The sequence below is a fragment of the Orbicella franksi genome, chromosome 6 (genome assembly GCF_964199315.1).
Source record: "Orbicella franksi chromosome 6, jaOrbFran1.1, whole genome shotgun sequence".
NCBI lineage: Eukaryota > Metazoa > Cnidaria > Anthozoa > Scleractinia > Merulinidae > Orbicella > Orbicella franksi.
In genome coordinates, this window is record NC_138150.1 from 19,427,273 (window position 1) to 19,447,166 (window position 19,894).

At 38.8% G+C, this 19,894-nt stretch overlaps 1 protein-coding gene across 1 annotated transcript in view; it reads right to left on the minus strand.

Annotated features, from left to right (window-relative positions):
- The window catches only part of LOC145489464 (cholesterol transporter ABCA5-like), a 28,364-nt gene extending 9,557 nt beyond the window's left edge, over nucleotides 1-18,807 (minus strand). Inside the window, exons 1-18 of the mRNA XM_081468444.1 lie at nucleotides 18,067-18,807; nucleotides 16,474-16,592; nucleotides 14,737-15,291; nucleotides 13,562-13,878; nucleotides 12,803-12,858; nucleotides 12,168-12,347; nucleotides 11,262-11,368; nucleotides 10,207-10,326; nucleotides 9,086-9,224; nucleotides 8,316-8,406; nucleotides 7,309-7,448; nucleotides 5,910-6,079; nucleotides 4,540-4,728; nucleotides 3,538-3,924; nucleotides 2,641-2,913; nucleotides 1,846-2,130; nucleotides 923-1,060; nucleotides 577-702 (exon numbers count right to left, since the gene is read on the minus strand). Of these exons, the coding sequence (XP_081324570.1) occupies nucleotides 577-702; nucleotides 923-1,060; nucleotides 1,846-2,130; nucleotides 2,641-2,913; nucleotides 3,538-3,924; nucleotides 4,540-4,728; nucleotides 5,910-6,079; nucleotides 7,309-7,448; nucleotides 8,316-8,406; nucleotides 9,086-9,224; nucleotides 10,207-10,326; nucleotides 11,262-11,368; nucleotides 12,168-12,347; nucleotides 12,803-12,858; nucleotides 13,562-13,878; nucleotides 14,737-15,291; nucleotides 16,474-16,592; nucleotides 18,067-18,565 (3,891 nt within the window). The 5' untranslated portion in view covers nucleotides 18,566-18,807. The remainder of the gene's footprint in view (nucleotides 1-576; nucleotides 703-922; nucleotides 1,061-1,845; nucleotides 2,131-2,640; nucleotides 2,914-3,537; nucleotides 3,925-4,539; nucleotides 4,729-5,909; nucleotides 6,080-7,308; nucleotides 7,449-8,315; nucleotides 8,407-9,085; nucleotides 9,225-10,206; nucleotides 10,327-11,261; nucleotides 11,369-12,167; nucleotides 12,348-12,802; nucleotides 12,859-13,561; nucleotides 13,879-14,736; nucleotides 15,292-16,473; nucleotides 16,593-18,066) is intronic.
- Nucleotides 18,808-19,894: the final 1,087 nt, after the last annotated feature.

Sequence of the window (19,894 nt, forward strand, 5' to 3'; positions counted from 1 at the left end):
AAAAATAACTTAAGGCGGATTGTCGTGGACTAGGGAATTAACCCTCTAACGTTCATCCTCTCTTGAACAGTCTCTGCATTTCTGCTGCAGTTGTACCACAGTCATACCTGTCGTATCGTGGGCAAACCCGCCACAATAGTAACAAAACAACGCGTGTGTAACTGTGTGTGTCTCTTTGGTTGTAGTTTTAGCACATTAACAAATGAACAAGGAACTTCTACTAAATCTAAGGCGTTGTCTACCAGGAATCCGATAATGTTACAACACCATATTATCCAATTTCTGCTCTATTATCTGTCAAGAGGTCGCTCACAGGAGGTAAAAAACCAAAATAAAATGTCAAACTTTTAGCTCTAAAAGTGGTCGCGGTCGCTTGCGAGAGGTGGTCTCTTGCAAGAGGTTCCAAATCTAGTGATTTGACTTGAAATCTTTTGGTATTTCGGAGAACTGGTCGTTGAGGAGAGGTGATCGCTTACGAGAGGTGGTCGCAACTGGAGGTTTGACTGTAGTCGTATCATAGGCCAACCCGTCACAACAGTAACAAAACAACGCTTAAGGATTGTCGTAAGAACTCACAGCAATCAACGCAGCAGGAATGCCATTGTATTTAGTCCATTTGAAGTAATCACTTGCAGTGACTTGCACATCAACTGATCCACCATTGGCTGTAAAAAACGCTATAGCGGACTGGTACCTGTACACCTAAACAAACATACAAACAAACAATTAAGTTCTGGTGAGAACAAGAAAACAAGAGATTTGCATTCTTGCGGTATGACAAATTAAGGATTCCCTCCGAGGATTTTTCTTCTAAGCGAGCCAATTTCACCCAAGGTAAATGAGCTTGTCGAATGTTACAGCAAAACTCTGAGATAAATAAACGTCTGGTAGTATTTAAAGATTTTCCTTTAAGAATACTCACGGTTTCGATATAGTACAAAGCTCCGAAGACTGGATAAGGAGGTAACAGAAATACAGCCACATAGTGAATGATAATAGCTGTATCACGGCTTGCTGTCATATCCACTAACGACACCGACATGAATGGGATTAAAGCAGCCTAGAAAAAAGGATGCAAAAGAGTGAGGTTTTACGCATACGCTCTTCAAGTTCAATAACGGTTTCTGAACATGCCTAAAGGTTACTGCTAACCAAAAAGATCGTGGCCCCTGGGAACGAGATTGCTGTTTAAGTAGCGTTAGTTTCCGCGTATTGCACAGATCACACAATAGTTATCTGTACTTGCCACAGATCACCAGCTCTTATGATTCTTTCCCGCGCTGCCATGGACACGCACTCGTCACGGCTTCCTTTTGCTTGCCACGGGTTACATATTTTTCCAGACCCACCTCGATTACAAGTTTTCTGGATTACATATGTTATGGATTACACATTTTTTCTTCTAGTATTGATTTTTTTTTTTTTTTTTAACCACTGCAGTGACTGGCTATGGTTGATTTTCTTTGATTGAAGTCCTACTATCCAATGAGCTATTGACGTTTGCAGGGTAAATGTACTACCCGAGCCTACTTACTGTACATACAGTTGAATCCCGCTATCTGAAACATAGTTCGAGATGCTTTCGGGGGTTCAGCCATAAGCCGATAGTAAGTGACTGGCAAGTATGTTCAAGGGAAAATGTTTCGAGGATAGCAAAGTTCTACTGTATCTCAAACAGAAATGCAGAATTTCACGAACGCGTTTTGTTTGTGTTTTTCACCTCTACAGATTATCAAGTCCAATTTCTGTACCTCATGTAACGCTGTCAAGACAAACAATGTATCATTTGTAATGATTTGTCCAATCATTGCATGACTTTCCAGGATGAACTCGCGCTATACTTACAAAGGTGAAGACATTGGGCAAAACTTGCTGGGCTACGTCCCACGAACTGAACGGGAATGACATAAGGTAAGAGAACAGTATCCCCGAGGGCAGATACAGGAGCAAAGCCATCACCAGGCAGACCATGGCGGGGGCAGGAGACAGCGAGGGTAGCTGGAAGGCTGGGATGAGTATCAGCATTAACACCATTGGGATGAGGAATATGATGGCATCAGAGATGAAGAGCTCCAGCCAGTAAACAAATGACGACACTCCAGACACCCTTAGTAAGTGACGAATCTTCTCCTGCAAACCAAAAACAATTTTGATTATGCTCATGAAATCTTCATTAGGAAACGAACCAATGAGACGCACACACTTAAAGGAGTTACGTCACGGTTTGCGTTAAAAGTTTAGCCTACATTTTTCAAAGTCGTCGTTTGTAATCCGTGTTAATCTTCTCCATCCTTAACCATCCTTGTTCCTTTATGGTTTATTAGTATCCCTTTTGGGGTTTTCTATCTCAATAAAATATTATTTTCAGTTTTCCTTCAATTTAAAGATAATTTTTCAGGAGGCCAAACTAACTCAAAATACCGTGACTGAGCTTCCTTACTAGTAAATGACGTGTTTCCAGTAAAAACTCTCCGCTGTAATTATCATAGTTAATATGGGGAAAGGGTATGAAGCCCGACAAACCTCTTTGTTGTATAACGATGCCGAAACGTCGGATATTTCACGACATTTTAGCGACTAAAAAGACAGAGTTACTTTATTCATCTACGTTGGCGCTACGCAGTTTTCATTTATTCTTACCTGGCGTTCTGCTACAACCGAAATACCAAAGCCGCCTGGAATAACAATGAGAGCTAAACCAATCAACAGGATGGACGTGAATGCCGTAGCGTCGTAAGTCCATTCTGGTTTGAGGCCAGGAAATGGAAGGATGGTCGTCTCCAGTGGATAAGGTGTTTTATTCTGACTCTTCAGCGCATTCATGTTTAGAATGGATCCAATGATGTTGATGCCAAGAGGTACAGAATGCACTGCTGTGTCGTTGTATCGCATCTCGATACTTGAAGAAAGATCCTGGAAAGAAGATGAGGTGAAAAAAATAGTCTAATTCAAGCTAAATAACCAAGGGTATGTCTTCGAGGTTCAAGTTGCACACTTGCACTGGACTTAAGTAGTGTAGACCATCACTTAGACGAATCCCTTGCTCTCTCAAACTGAAACTCGTTTCCCTTTCGCAATACTATTTACAATAGTTTTGTAACACCTATCTGGGACATCTTGCACTCCAATAAGATTGCGTGTTTCAGTTTGAGGGTAAAACCCACAATCTAAGGGCGCTTTCCATTCAACCAAAATTTCCAGGACTTCAAGGTTCAAACCGGGGGAAAATGATACGAAAATGTCCTTGGAAAATCCGAAAATTGTCAAATTTCCGAAATGCAAACTATCCAACCGAAAATTCCGGGGTGAAAATCAAAAGGAACAGAAATTTCCAGTAGAAATTTTCGAAAATTTCGTTAAGTTCGTTTTCCCTTTTTCTGGAAATTATGGAAAATGCTGTTCTATTAGCCACTGGAAACGTCCGGACATGCAACCCAGAAAGTTTGGGCGCATATAATTTGAATTCTGTAAAAAATAAAACTTGTGCCTTATTGCTCTAATTACCGCTGTAAGTTTAGTCAAGGAAAACATACTTACACTGGGTTGCAACAAATTGGAGTCCGCCGGAAACTCTCGAATGTTAAATCCCAAGTTATACAAAGCATGAGATGAACTGCTCAACACACTCTTTATAGAAGATACCAGCGCGGTACCAACACTATATTCAGCCAAGTAAGCCATTACGTAGCCCATGGCATGATTGGTCGAGTTCTGTAGAAGAGCATTGGTGGCATAATCTGCGTTACTTCCTGGTTTCAAGTACAAATCAGGTGTCAGTTCAAGGGGTTGTGGTCCAGATGCTGCCGACGTTTCCTTGTCCTTACTTCCACGGAGTATCGAAAGACCAGCGATCAACAGAATGGGAGGAACAACAACTTGGAAGAACACCTTAGCTGGGGTACGAATTGTCATTAACCAGCGAATCTGTGAAAGTATAAGAAGAAGGGAGCCATTTTAATTCAAATCTTTTAAAATCCCTTGTGTAAACATGTAAATTCTCTTGACTCGTCTCAATAGATTAGTCAATACCTTTCCTAAGAGTATAAACGTCTGAAAAAATTTTTTTAATATAAACACCTTAAAAGAACCAGTCGCAACAAAGATTACAGAATCAGTAGTAACAACAACAACGGATTTATAAACCCTACATTTCTTCCTTCTTACAAAAAGGATCACAATAAAAAGTGCCTCAGTCAGTGCTGGCAAATTTACCTATTTTTGCAGCGATTTGAACATCTAAGCTGCATTGTATAGCAGGCATTGAGGATTAGACACAACTACTGTACCGAGACTGTCAATGATGCAACTGACACTATTATAATACTGCCAATGAAGTGAAAAAGTGCAACCTGCGAAAACCGCGGGAAAATGTGCAACCCGCGAAACGCGCGGAAAATTTGTATTAGCCTTGACGATGTACGACATCCTTGCTCTCATTGGTTAAAAGATATCACATGACCAACGCTGCCTCTGTCAGCATTCTGAGTTGAAATTAAGTCACGCCATGCCATTCTAGTCTATCTACGATCAATAACATACCATTAGTAACCCTAGCAGCTGTTGTTTTGCCTTCCATACCGGTTTCTGTGTACTTTCCTTCAGTTCCGGATTATTTAGCTCCACCCCTGCCTTGTGCAATGCATTGACAGACCCTGACACTTTCGAGCCTCCGTCTTCAACATCGATGGCATCCGTAGGTTTGAGAAGATCTTGATTACTCTCCCCCGTCTACCAGAATAGAATAAACAATTCGAAATAACTTTATTTTGAAGCATCGTGAGAAATATCAGCACTGCCTCGTAAACTGTGAAACAGACGATAGAAAAATGGACATAAACTTCAAAACGATGAAATTGGTTCCAAAAGCAGAGAAACAATAGGCCTCTGGCTCCAAACCAAAAAGCTTTAAGATGGAATCCACCATAAGTTCGAGTAACAAGAGGAGAAAAACTTTGTACCAAGGTTATTTACATTGTATTTCAAACTTCTGTGCGACTGTTTTGATAAATATCTTCTCAAAAGAAATCATTTATAACAACAAATGTCAAAAACAAATTTCGAAGTTCATATGAAACGCTTGAAAGAATTGATGAAATGAAACTGATGAACGTTTACCTGTGTTACGACAGTTTCTCTAAACTTTGAAATTTATCTTCTCGCGTTTGCAGGGTAAATTGTTTTTGGTGTTATTTCAGGCAACTGTATTTATATCTTTAGCTTTTAGAAAATGCAAAAAGGACTGTAATGTATCTAAAGTTTTTCCGGTACGAGGTTTTTGTCCATAAAAAACTGAAATTGCTCGATTTCCTATCGGATTTCGTCTTGAGGCTCATCGTCTCGAAGGCCGTCACTTTGAGAGTCCAATTACAGTCACGTTTGTATTCAAACGCTGAAAGGTCATCTACAAGAAACTAGAACTCCTAAGAAATGATTGATTATAGAGCGTGACAGGTCAGACCAGCAAACAAGGAGACTGCTATGTCTGTATCATGTTTTCACTAAAATGGATAGCCAATATGACAGAGCTTACAGAATAGGCCATGTCCGAGTTACCTTGTGCCTCTGTTTCAAAACGAGTCCTCATGCAACCTCGTTCCCAGGGTCTTTTCCCTGGCTTGGGGGAAAAGACCCTGGGAAAGAGGTTGATCTTCATGCAAAACCTTTCATATGAAAATGAGTTCGATGACTTGCATGAAAATAAAAAAGTAGGCAGAACACATTTCCATATGAATGGTTCCCCACGAAGACCCGTTTTGACACAGAGGCAAAATGAAATTCGGAATTGCCCTATATTGCCTCCACTCTCAGGAAGTAGCGAATATATCAAGCCTGACAATTTGCCTATACCATCTACTTTTAAATACCATGTCGAACCACACAATTGTCACCCTTGAAAATTTTCAGCTTACCGGAGGTTCGTCTTCTAATGAAGACTCGCTATCTTCCTCATTTGTCTCTTCCAGTTGGAGGAAAACCTCCTCGAGCGTTGTCATGGAAACACCGTAGCTGGTCACGCCCAGTAAAGGGGCTGTGCAGACCTCAGAACTATCATTGTTATCTTCCAGGGCCTTGAGTAACTCTACAGGGAGCAACAATAACAACTAAAGGTATCAAGAATTTAGACGCTTCGAGGTGGCATGTTTTTGTATCAAGTCATTTGAAAGAGTCTGCTACACGTATTGACCTTTGTTCATTTTGTCTTGCCTCGTACACTACTCAAGGTTGTCACGCAATGGGGAGATACATTGCGTGACAGCCAACATTAAGTCTCATAACTATCAAACCAGATGAAAATTTTGCCAGCAAGTCAAAAGTGCAAGAAATTTCGAAATGTTGTTTCGTTCTTCTTTTTTTTTTTTGTAAGAAGTCTGTTGGAAAAATCAAAAGTTGCCAGAGCAAAGAAATTCAGATTCTAGGGGCGACCTGTACCGTTAACAAGGTTCTTTATAATTGGCCAAAAGAAACAATAGATAAAGAACACAAACAATGCCCCTAGCGCTAAGAACAAAGAGGTGCAGATTAACAAAAAAGAATCAAAATACCATAACTGGCGCGTATACGTCCTGGGCTTATACAACTTTGTAAGGGCTTTTAGATGCGCTTATAAAGGGAGCGGCGTCTATCCAAGAAGAACAAATTCAAAACAAGGAAAGCTAGAGGGGGCTTAAATCCGGGGTTACTTATAACCGAATGAATTTTCGGCTCACAGGTAGATGGGCCTATAACCAGGGGGAGCTTATAAGCTGTAGGGGGTTATAAGCGAGGGAGCTTATACGGTAGTTGTTCAAAAGAGGTGCAGGTCCACTGAAATTCTTGAAGGAATGTTAAACAAAGCAAGAACTTGATGTAGAGTGGTTCATGCTGGGATAACAAGGTCTTACCAGGCGTTATATATTAAAGAGGCACTGTCACGTTTTTTTTTTTGTTTTTTTTGCTTAAAACTGTTATAAATTTACGAAATGGTCCCTAAATTTATATAATAAGAACTTAATTAGCTCTAACTAAAAATTTCTTGAAAAAACTGACATCCTGACGCTTTTTCAAAAATCCATATCACAATCCGTTTCCATCCTCGCCATCGTTAACCATCCTCACTTCCTCGTGGGTTCTAATCATTTGTCGAGTACTGCTCTACAAAATAAAACCATTATTGTTCAGCTTCCAAAGATCGATACCTGTTTTTGAGATTTCGAAAATCTTGCTAAAAACGGTGACAGTGCCGGTCCCTGTAAGTGACGTTAGGAAACGAACATGTTATGATTATTGCCTTGTTATTAACTGCTTCAGGTAAAACGTAACTTTAGTTACCTGGGAATCGTGATACTTGATCCATGGGCAAAGCAAACGCCATTTCTTTACCATGGTGACGAATAGCCTCGGCTCCTTGAACTTTGCTTTGAACAAGCTCAGTCAAATGCTGCGTGTCGCAACCTTCTGCTAGTGCCATACTAATGAAAAATTGCAAACATGATACATTTTCTTGGATATAATTAACAATTAGATTATGAGCTCGAGATTTCTATGCGCGCTCGTCAACTATCACGCATAGAAATCGAGAACGAATAATCTAATTGTTTTAGTTTAGTATAAATCTATTAATTAGTCATTCAAAACTTAAACAACCACCTGAACAATCCTCTTCCCAGACACTTCGAAAACGCAATGAAGCGGCCGCCATTTTGTTAACAGCCGCACTCTGCTAGGCTACTCACTATCTCCAATAGAGTAGACGGTGAGTAGCGTAGCCAATAAGAGAACGGCATTCGTTACAGAAAGCCAATATATCTGTTGTATACTAACAGTAAATTTATCTTGTGGAAGTGGCAACTCTACTTATTGCAATGAACAAGTAATGTTTTCACGTATGTATAACAAACAAACCTCGCCGCAAAATTGGCCTTTTTTGATGACCTTTTACGAAAAATTCCGTAGTTCTTACTCTCTGGTTTTTACACCGTCGTTTAAGTTCCTAGATTTTCTCTCTCTCCAAAATTATTTTTCGTTTTACGCTCGTTTTACTTTACGCTCTTCTAAGTAAATCCACCTTTCGAGTTCAAAGAGTCAGTTACAGAACTTACCTCAATTTTTTTTCGGTTTTGTTTTTTTCTTTGTCACACTGCATATTTTACATTATATTTACTTACAATACAATGCTTGTTACTAACAACACAGTACATACTGTAAATCTAACTACATGTACATTGCGCTACATTACAAGAAAATAAAGGGTTGTGGACAGTTTATACGACACTACCTAACTACAGTACGTTACATGACATTAGTTATTTACAATACGCTATATTTACTACACTCACTTCAAATGATATCCAATTCCAAAGCGGTTCTTGAGAAAAAGTGAGCTTCCCGCACAGCGTACTTTTCCTCTGGATAAAATAGCCTTGTAATCTGCAGAAAACAAAAGCATATCACTTAAAAAGTGCCCTGACTCACTGGTCTAAAGAACTGATAACCTGGATTAGCATTTCACTGACAGGCACATCCAGTGACAAAACCAGGTTATGATTTCCTCAGGGTCCAGAGTAGTTCTGCAGCGATAATCGAGCCATGCACGAAACCAAGAACGTCAATCAAAATTTCAGATTAAATAAAGCAATTGCTACAGTATTCTAACGACTATTAGTATAAATCTATTAGCGTTCTATCACGAATGCCGTTCTCTGATTGGCTACGCTACTCGCTATCTATTCTGTGATAAATAGTGAGTAGCGTAGCAGTGTACCCTTGTTAACAAAATGACGGCCGCTTCTTGGAGTTTTCGAAGTGCCTATGAGGAGGATTTAGATAGAGGTTTGAACGACTAGTAGATTTATACTAAAACAATTAGATTATTCCCTCTCGACTTCTATGCGGGATAGTTGACTTGTGCTGGGCCTTCGTCAACTATCGCGCGATAGAAATCTTCAGCTCATAATCTAATTGTGTGTTAGAAATCTTTCAACTTGAAATTCGATAAGTCAATCAAATTAGGTCCCAAAAACGCTGATATCACATCAAAACGAAGAAAACAAAGAAAACCAGTCCATGATCTATAAGGAAAAATAGGAAAATTCAACATCTGCGTTACCAGCTAAAATGTCAGCTTCGTCCATGAAATGGGTCGTAAGGAGGACCACCCTGTTTTTGCACTTTTCTTTTAACAAAGACCACAGGAGGCGCCGAGAATATGGATCCATCCCGCTTGTAGGTTCATCTAAAATGACCACCTTAAAAGTGAGAATAAACACATGAGCGTCAAATCTCATTTATTTACTGTTTTCGACGCATTCCTTATCCCTAAGACACTCGCGTAGGACTCGTATATGAAAAGGATGGGGTTTCTCGTCGTACCTTTTAGGCGTTAAAAAAACTGTTTTGGTACCTCTTAGGGTTTGTAGCCTCAATAGGTCCACAGCAGGAGTTTCCACGGTATCTTTTAGGGTATTGAGCCAAACTGGAAATATGGGAGGAGATCAGTTTGATGATCAACTGATTTTTCATTTTTGTCGCATTCACAACTCATCAAAAATGTGCTGTTTAAGAATTGGTACCTCTTAGGGTTGAAAAGAATTTCAAGCCACGCCCTCAAAACAGGATCTCGGTACCTCTCAGGGGTACTTTTCAAAACTTCTCACGAGCACCCCACCCTTTTTATAAGGGAGTCTTTCCTCCCGGGTAAGGTACATGTAGTTTTAAGAATTTAGTGATACACTGTGCATTGCAAGAATAATCCACTTATATAAGATGACGATTTTCATTCTTCTTACCACCTGTCTACTTTGTTATGCATAGATACTTTAAGGAGAAATCAGTTCTTCATCAATTTTCAAGTAAATACGACAACCTAGTACTTAGTACCCTGAGAAGTGAACTTCCAGGGAAAGTTCTTAGCATTTGAGAATCTTACTAACTTCTGAAGTTAGAAATTGAATGATGTTTATTCCAATTAATTAATTGTGTATGCAACTTTGTCAGACGAAGGCCAAAGAAATGATTTTTGGTTTTATTTTCACCATATTCTATTTTTTCCCACTTCATGCCTGGCCACCATTGGAAATCTGTCAGTCAAAACCAGAAAGCACACCTTTTTCAGTTGAGTTCACTTCTCAATACCAGGAGACATCATGCAGCAACTTTTGAATTTAAAACTTTTCATTTGCACACAATTATTCTAACCCATGCTTGTACAGAATAACAACTGATACGTACCTTTGGATCTCCTATAAGCGCCAAGCCCACACAAAGTTTTCTCTTCTGGCCTCCACTCAGATCTTTTGACAAAGTGTCCTGTTGGTCAGCCAAGTCAATCTCCTCCAACAGTGAACTCACCTTGAATGAAAATTCATAGTAAACAAGGTTAAAGATGCACAGTGTGTGGAATGAAAAATTAATAGTAAATATCTTAAGTCCTGAACATACACCCATGGATTTCCTTCCCAAGGTTAGGCCTGTTAACGAAACAGCAAACCACATGAGACAGTCAGAGATAAATTCTCTTGATCTCCCTAAAGGGTTTGCATTGTTCTTCTGACTGAGCAATGAAGCCAGATACAGTGGAACCCCATTAATACAGTCACCAACAGGCCATGAAAATGTGGTCATATTTACGGGGTGGCTGGATTAACGGGGTAGGGTCAAACTTCATCACTGGTCTAACTTGAGTGATGTTTTAACAGATATATCACAATTGCTCTTCTACACAACTGTTCATTAATAAGCATTTGGAATGCTGATATATTTTTAAAACAATTTAAACTTGAATCAGTGTGTATAAAATATGAACAATGGAAAGATGAACATAGCTGGTTTGAGTGGCCGTATAACTGGGGTAAAACAAACATAAAGGATTATACAGGTTGGGATTTCAAAATGTGGCCGTTGGCCGTATTAACAGGGTGGCTGCATTAACAGGGTTTTCTTATAACAAAATGCATTGGCGCTTTGCCGGGATAAAATAAAGTAGCCTTGATAATGAGGTGACTGTATTAACAAGGTGACTGTAAGGCAGGGTTCCATTGTAGTAGCAAGTTGAGATTGGCACAGTAGATGTCAAGGATGTTGAGTGTCCACTAATGCCTGTCATCCACCAGGTAGGTTTTTGTGAACTTGGGTAAGACTGAATTTTGGGGAATTAAAACAAGAAGAAATAATTTATTCATCCCTTGACTTCTATGTTATTTCTCCTAAACCTTGGAGCTATGCTAGACTTTTGACATTTCAAAAATAGCTTATTGTTGTGATTAAGCCAAAATGAATCATGTTACCATATCATCTCTCTCCTCTGCTTCTACTTCCTTCAACCCAGCATAGAACTGCAAGTGTTCCTTCACAGTCATGAAATCAAACAACACGTTCTGCTGCTGGCAAACACCTTGCAAAAACAAGAAACAACAGAAAAAAAAAATTAAACATCAGTTTAAGCTTAAAAGTTTTAATTAAAAATTTACCATATGCCGAATAAAAATAACATCAGAACAATCCTTTCATTGAAAATTCAAACTTTATTGCTTCACAAGTGTTTTCAACAATAAGTACCTGTCTTGATTAAAAGAAGAATTGTTGATTTCCTACTAAGGGGTCACATCTACAACTAAGCTTAATATTGTGTATAAAACATGAACATGGCATGATCTCTAGTATTTTATAAGCTTTAAAATTTTATAAGATTGGAACAGGTTTTCCAGTTATCATTTTCTCAACAAGAAAGTAACAAAAATTAAATGAAGTGGTCAAGTATACCCTTTTTGTTAATAGACTGGAATGGTTACGAAGCCCAAAAATGTTTTCTGGTGTTTGTTTTTTTGCACAGAACCCTGTAATCTTCAGTAGCTGTTTACTTCTGACTGAAGAACAAACCAATAATTTGATTGTAAAACATGATTCATGCATAGTGCATGAACGTAAAACAAAAGATTGTGCACAGTTGTGGACCTTCCAATGTAAATCTTGGCATCTTTGTTTGCTCCTTTGATGTTCGCCAGGCTTAATAACTGTTCCCCTCTATTAACTGTGAGTATACAAAGCTAGTCTACCGAGGAGCTATTACAGCAGCCACAGTAGGCACCTAACAATATGGGCATCATGTCATTCACATAGAGATTATCAGAAACTAAAAAGTACATGAACATTTTAAGACATTAAAGAATGGCACGAGAGCCTTGTTAGCTTACCAATAAGCTTTCTTATTTCTTGCATCTGAATAGGGTCTGTGATGTCCAATCCATAAATAGTAGCATTGCCTTCAGAAGCAGGAACCATTCCTGTCATCATAGCAATCAGAGTAGTTTTGCCTGCTCCATTGTGACCCAGCAGTGCTGTCACATGACCTTCATAGATGTCCATACTGACTCCTAAAGGAGCATGACAAGTGTACTGGCATTGGAATTACATGTACCACAGATAGAACTTCCTTCCTTAGGTCAACAGGTGAACTTCCTTAGAGCTTATCAGACTTTTTGAGTTCATTTACTTCACAGATTGTTTAAAGTAAGAACATTTGAACTGTGAACACTTGTTAGTTTTTATACTTTTTTAGTGACCATAGAATGTGCCTGCTCTTCCTTTTAACAAGTAGAGTATAAAATTAGTGTTTTTACACTTTAAAAATGCTTATATTATACATTGTAAGAAGAGCCTTTATTCCATAGTCATTAATAGAAAATGTTAAGTGTTCAGGGTTCAAGAGTGTCCTTACTGTAACACCTACAGTTTTTTATTAATCATGCACATAAAAAGTGCCAAAGCAGAGAAGGGAAAAGCAAGATTCCTGATTTTTGAATGAGAAAATTGAGAGATAATCCTTTACCATCAACTGCCACTACATCCTCTTTTCCGTGGTAGACTTTCCTCAATTTGCGGATGCTAAAAGGAAATAAAATCTGACAATCAAAACTTTAAGTATTCATCCAGCAACTACAAATTGCAAAATAATGAAATACTGTCTTGAACTTTGCATGTTTAATTTGCAGGACTTTACTGACTTGCTTTTTAGAAAATGTATTGAGCAGGCTCTCACCAATATAGAGCAATGATATTCTCTTCTCTTCCATTCAAGTACAATCTAAACTCGATATCCAATTTTAAAGACCCCTAATTTGGTTCTCATACATTTGCTTTGAGTTGTGATCACTTCAATGCAATTATTTTAAATTTTTCATGCTGTTATCAATGAGTAAAAATTTGTTCTGTGATGACCCCCACCTGTTCTACTGAACAAATACAGTGAAACCTGTATTAAGTAGACACCCTTAGGACCCTCACTAGTGTCCACTTAATATAGGTTGTCTGCTTTTAAAAAAACAGGATCTGATATGTTGTGCAATAGCCTTTTTGAAATACCCTTATAATTTTTGCATTTCATCGCATTTCAATTTAATAATTTAACCTTTGATCTGTCCCTCTACTCTCTCTTCTTTTGTCTTCGTGGGTTAAAACCAAACCAAAAAAAAAAATAATAATAACACCACATCAAGAGGACACAGTGTAATACCAAAGACTGCTCATAATAAGGGTTCCGGTCCGGTCCATTTCATACAGGTTTCATGGTAACCTTTGTTTTCAATACCTTATTACTTCATTTCCATGCATGGCTGCTGGCATGGCCTCAATATCATCAGAGGCCTCTTGCACTCTTGACCACATCTGTCTTGCAGGAACATTCCTTTTGTCTTTTGCAGGAAATAAACTTTTCCAAAAAGAAGGCATGAAGATGAAGTGCGGGGGTTTCCGTGGACCATACTCAGCAGGAATCACTGCATCAAAGTACAGCGCCAACACGAAATACAAAGCAGCGTCAACTATCAACATGACGATGAGATTACTGGCTGGAAATGTTCCTTTGGTGGTCAAATTGTCAAAATGTAGACCTTCCAGGTCAACAGCCTGAAAATATAAAAGGAAAAAAGTGACAACACAGTTGCAGTTTTAAAATAACATTGTGGGATTTATAAACTTGTAAACCCAGTGGAGAGGATTCCTGAATGGCATGATGTCTTACATTTATGTTGAACTTTTAGGGTTTTATAAATTGTGTAGTAAAAGAGGTTTTGCTACAGTTGTATATTTGCTGAGAACCTTAAAACCATCTGGTTAAAAGTTTAAAAAAGTGAAAATTTTATGACAATGTTTCAACATTTGCTTAACATCTTTATCAAGTCAAAGATGATCAAAACTGTGCAAATATAATTGTAAAAGAATTCCTAAGAGACATAAAAAAATATTTTAATATAATATAATCTGATTCAGTCAGGTATTTGCACACAGAGTCACGTAAAATGTTTGACATGAATAGAGTCTTTTTCTACTCCTTAATGAGGAGCATTTCAAAAATTAAGCAATCAAACATCGATCTGCATTTTTTCAAGACAGAGAATTTCTTATCCCTAGGCAGACCATGTTCCTCTAGATGCCTCCCAACAGCTGAATATTTGTATTTGCTAATGCCTATTTCCTCCACCTTGAACATTCTAAAAGATGATGATGGACATTTCATCAAGTAAACCACTTCCCAAACAATGGACAAGTATCATTGTAGAGCTGCCAGCCTCTGCAAACAGACCATTTTTCACCAACAAGACAACAACATCCCGAGTGAATTGTGAACTAGGCTTGGTGTCAGGCTAAAAAGCCCCCCTTAATTAAGAACCCTCCCTCCCATAAAAACTATTCTTAAACCATGAGCTATTAGAGAATTTTAACATGATTGACAAAATATTTAGCACTCGCAGTTTGACACACTACCTGTGAAATAGCAAGACCAAATGCTGTCGGTGAAAAAAGTGACAATGCCCACTTCACAGGGTTGGGTACATCTACGATGATCAGAGGAATAGCGATTGCACCAAATATTGTCGTTATTAATGACGCAAAGAGACCTGCGCTCTTGGCATTTTTGAAGAATGGTGTGAACATGAAGGACATCATGATGATGGTTATACCATACAGGTAACATATTATGACCATCACAATGTAATTACTCCCGCCAAATATTCCCCCTGGTATGGTGATGGCATTCATGATGAGCACGGCAAAGAACATGATCACAGCATAGGTAATGACCCAAGACAACCAGTAGGCGACATCTGACGTGCCCATGATTCTCATCAACTCCTTAAGCTTATTCTCCTTCTCCTGTACCAAGTTGATGAGTAGAACAGTGACATAAGGTGCAAACGCCATCACAATGTAAATCAACACAGTGTAGGAAAATCCTTGTAGAGACGGCGTGTAAGACTCTTTCGGCATCATCTTTGTTTGGATGTTTGGCACAATGTAGTAAGGCAAATTGGCTTCAACCTTGAAATGAAAAAGAAAAAGGTCCTAACTAACAATCTTTATTTGAAATCTCTGTTTCAAAAACCCAGGTATGGTAGCAAGTTTAAAAGACATTTGAGACTGAAGTGCACAACCTGTTAACTCTTCCATGATGATTTAAGCATCATAGGTAAAATTTTAAGAATGGCTACAAACGCTCTGACACATTTATTAATTTCCAATTGAGTGGTCAGTGGTTTATGTCAGTCACTGAATAAAGGAAATTACTTTGCATTAGGGTCTGTTTACAAGGAGGGAGGGTTACCCTAGCAAGTGGGCTAACCCTAGCTGGAGGGCAAAAGATAGCCCGGGTTTACAAGCAAAATTTTACAGGTAGGGTAACCCCACAACTTAATGCACGGTTACGCTCAAAGGGTCTGGAAACAATTAGAAAGTTAACCCAGGTAGGCGGGTTAACCCTACCTGGAGTGTTCACAACGGAAAAAGTTAACCCACCTTCCAGGGTAACCCTAGCATGCAGATAGGGTAACCCACCTACCCGGGTAACCCTAGCTGCCTTGTAAACACAATGAAGAAAAAAAGAGGAAAAGTGCGAGTGCTAGGATAACCCACTTGCTAGGGTAACCCGCCTTCTAGAGTAACCCTTTCCTTGTAAACAGGCCTTTAGTCAGTAATATTTTACTTTACATATCTCAGTTGTGTTTAAAGATGATTTCCAGTCCATACTGCATAGTCTCACAACCCTAATGTTTATAAACATACAAAAACCTCACTTGATAGAATGCAAATCAATATTATTCATCACAAACCACAACCCTTATCTTTAAGGGCTTTCAAATTCTTTTTCCAACTGCTTCATTCATTTTTACAGCTGCAAAGTTGTTTCATCAAATGATATGAGAAAGAACAAAACATAAAGTTTCGTGTCGCTTCGTGCCCATGACAGCAGTTGACATGAAACTGAATTTACTTTATGTGAGTAGTTGCGAAATGTTCACATTCTGTGACAACATGCATGAAACAAAACAAAAAACATAAACAAACTCTTGAGAGTGCACAATATGGACTGGAAATCATCTTAAAACTATCCTTTTAATTATTATAATTTAAACTGACATAAATAGAAATAAAATATAAAATAAGGTATTTGAAATGCAAAACATTATATATGTAAATCAGGCAACCACCGAAATGGTATCACACCTTCGTAATAGCAGCATCAATACTTGCTTGTATGGTAGCAACTTTCAGTACGATGTAAGAATTGGCAGGACAATCACTAGGGTCAGAAAACCTCGATATATCATGACATCTGCCTTGGTCTTAAAGGAGATAAAAAGCAGCAAAATTATTGTCAAAGTTAACTACAACAATGACCAGCTAAAATATGTGACTGGAATTCTGTAGTGATGTAAGCCATTACATGTGTGATCTTCACAACAGAAACCAGACCATGAATGGTTACCCATCATTCATGGAACAACTTTTTTGAGACGCACTATCACAGGAATTTAATACAGTATAATTTGCTAAGTGATATTCAATCTAACTGGAGTGCACACTTGCATTATGGTTAGTCTGAAAAATGTCCAGGTTAGTCAGATTATGGTTAGCTCTCAGCAATAGAAAATTGTTAATGTTAACATGTATACTTAAAAAGTATGCAGACTGCAGTTAGCAGTTTACCCGTGGTATGCAGTCTGCATTTTACTATTGCTCTGCAGTCAACAAACAACTCAATAGGGAGTAAACAAACAAACAACCATAATAGGGACGAAAAAATCTCTGGGGAGTCGGAGAGAGGCCATTTTTGAATTATTATTACTATTTTTTAAATACCTCTTAGTTGTTGATTCTGGACTATGTTATGACTGAATGGATGGGCAGGTGAGTGGGCAGATCAATCTGAAAACATTAGTGAAACCCCAGATTTCAGGGTCTTACGTAGGAGACGATTGTTCAGAACAACAGTTGCTGGACATTTAAGATTTCAATTAAAAGTTAAACTGTTGATTGGAAGTGCAGAGAGTGGAGCAGTGTATTGATAACTTCTGTCACTCACAAATGTAATCTGAGACACCAGTTGAGAGTCACGCCACTCCTCATTTTTGCCGCAGAAATGCAAACAAGTCAACCTCTCACACCTTTCTCGCTCGCTCCACCGCTTCGCAACCTAACACCTCGCAGCTCTCTTTGTTCACTTAGCTATGCTGCCCTGAAACTCATTAGGTCGACTTGTGGCAAGTCTACCTGTTCCTTTACCTCACTAAAAAATGTTCCTACGCCCCTTGCATGCCCATATGTTCTTAGTATTAAATTCCAGAGGGCCACCTACCCCATAAGGGAGTTCATATGCTCCCTCACTAACCCCTACACAAAGGTAACACATTACCAAAGTTAGCACTTCCTGTGACTATCCAGCTTATAGACCTGGTGACCTGGTAATGGCCTCTAGGCACGTAGTCATCTCAAGTCTAGACAGCAGACAAAAATACTGACAACTGGTGTAAGTGATTTGGAAATTTTGAAAGGAACCCCTAAAAGGTAACAAGATCTTGTCATGTGGGCATGGCTTGAAATTTCTTTTCACCCCTAGGAGGTACCAATTCTAAAATAACACATTTATAAAAAATACCCCAAAACCTCCTGCTGTGCAGCTTTTGTGGCTGAACACCTTAGGAGATACCAAAAGCGCTTCTTTAACCCCTGAAAGGTACGACGAACACCCCTGTACTTCTTATATGGGAGTTGCCCCCTCCCCGTCCCCCACCCCCCGGACTTTCATCCTCAGCTCACCTGCAAGTTTGTTTTCAGTCGACGGAACAGCTTTCACAGGGACACGGATCGTGTAAGCAACGCCTTTGTTCTTGCTTTTCGCGAATTCAATCCCTAGTTGCAGGCCTGAACTTTCGCTGTACTTTCGATAATAGTTCGCCATGCTGTCGGTGCTGTTAAACTGGAGATAGGTCACGGCGCCATTAGATGCGTTTTGCACCAGCTCCATCACTCGATCAGCGTTCGGAACGTTGTTGATGACAAAACCGATTGTTGGCTTGCTGGTTGCATTGCCCTGCGGTACTGAATTGGACAACCCCAGCGTGGACACATTATTTGTGGGTATTTCACTGTCTGTCACGGCCGGCAGCTCCTTCGTTCGCACGCTAAGTTTTATGAGCAGGAGAAGCAAAATCCACCATATTGGAATGAGAATCTCTTGCAAAGTTTCCCGCTTGTTTCGTTTTTTTATGTGAAAGTTTTTTTGAAGCAGATATTTCGTTTGAAGTAAAATGCCCATTATTGCGGACTAAATCGTTTACAACAGGTGAACAAAGCACAACGGGTCACCAATTCCCGTGACCTTTTATAAGAGGGGTTTTGTGGTGAACAGGTATGAGAGCAGCCTGGAAACGAGTATACGAATATGGAAGTGACACAATGTGCTAAAAAAAGATATAAATACGTCACACAATGTGCGTATGTGGTCATATGATAAAATTTACGTTTCTATTGTTTTCTGTCGTGATTCGTCGATTCCTACATGACCCTATATGCTAATTCGATTCTTTTAATGCACGTACAAATGACAATCAAGAGCTCCTGTACCAAATTAAACCGTTTTTCAAATTTCCTAATCGTTCATCTGCAAGTGCAATATGTAAGTTTTACTTTGCTTTTACACATGGCTTCCTTGTAAAGCAGGTTTTTTAACATTTCTTTTATTGCAGTAGTTATTAATGATTTATAAGTTAGGTAGTTAGACTAATTTAATTCAATATTATTAAGTCGAGAACGAAATACCGTGTCTAAATAAAGATCTTACCTTATCTGTCTTCTCTGTATTTAATTTAATACCACCTACAATGTTAATCAAAGATTTATATAGCAGTGCGCTCATATTGGGTATAGGGTATTTTCTGCGAAAGCTGTTTGTTTGAAGGGAGAGTATAAAATAAGAGATGGATAGAATGAGAGATAACTAGTGGAAATTTCCAATCCCTTAGGTTGATGGTCCACCCTCTGAAACAACATGAGCCTGTTCATATCTTTTTCTTTTTTTTTTAACACAAGTTTTAAAGTTTGATCGAATGAGAGATTAAACAATCTACACGCGAAATTGAACTAGCGATAAATAGATTATAATTCACGAGTCACGACAGCGACTCGTAAAACTGGAAAAACGTTTTTTTGAAACTGTCTGCGAAACTCAAGCTTCAATTCCAGAACGCTAACACTTCTTAAATATTTCTTGAGAAACCCATACACTGCTAGGCAGAGCGTCGCCAAATACTTATTTTGATAATTTTACCTTGTGTTTGTATTTGTTTCTCAACTTCAAAAAAAGGATAAATTAGTAATGACCAGTGAATAAACCAGTCTGACCACAAATCTCAGCCTTTTGGCAATGCACACAACTCGTACAGTTTGTTTTCTAGACGAATCATGGCCATTTGCCAAGCAGAGTTTATTTTCTGACTACAGATCATGACCATGCCGTCGCCGAGCTACAAAACATTTATTCCTGATTACGCAACGTCGAAAAATTCCATCGAATCTAACACGTGACTGGATAAATGCACTCATGATGTAGTGGGAGAATCTTTGCTTACGTCATTGGTTAGATTTT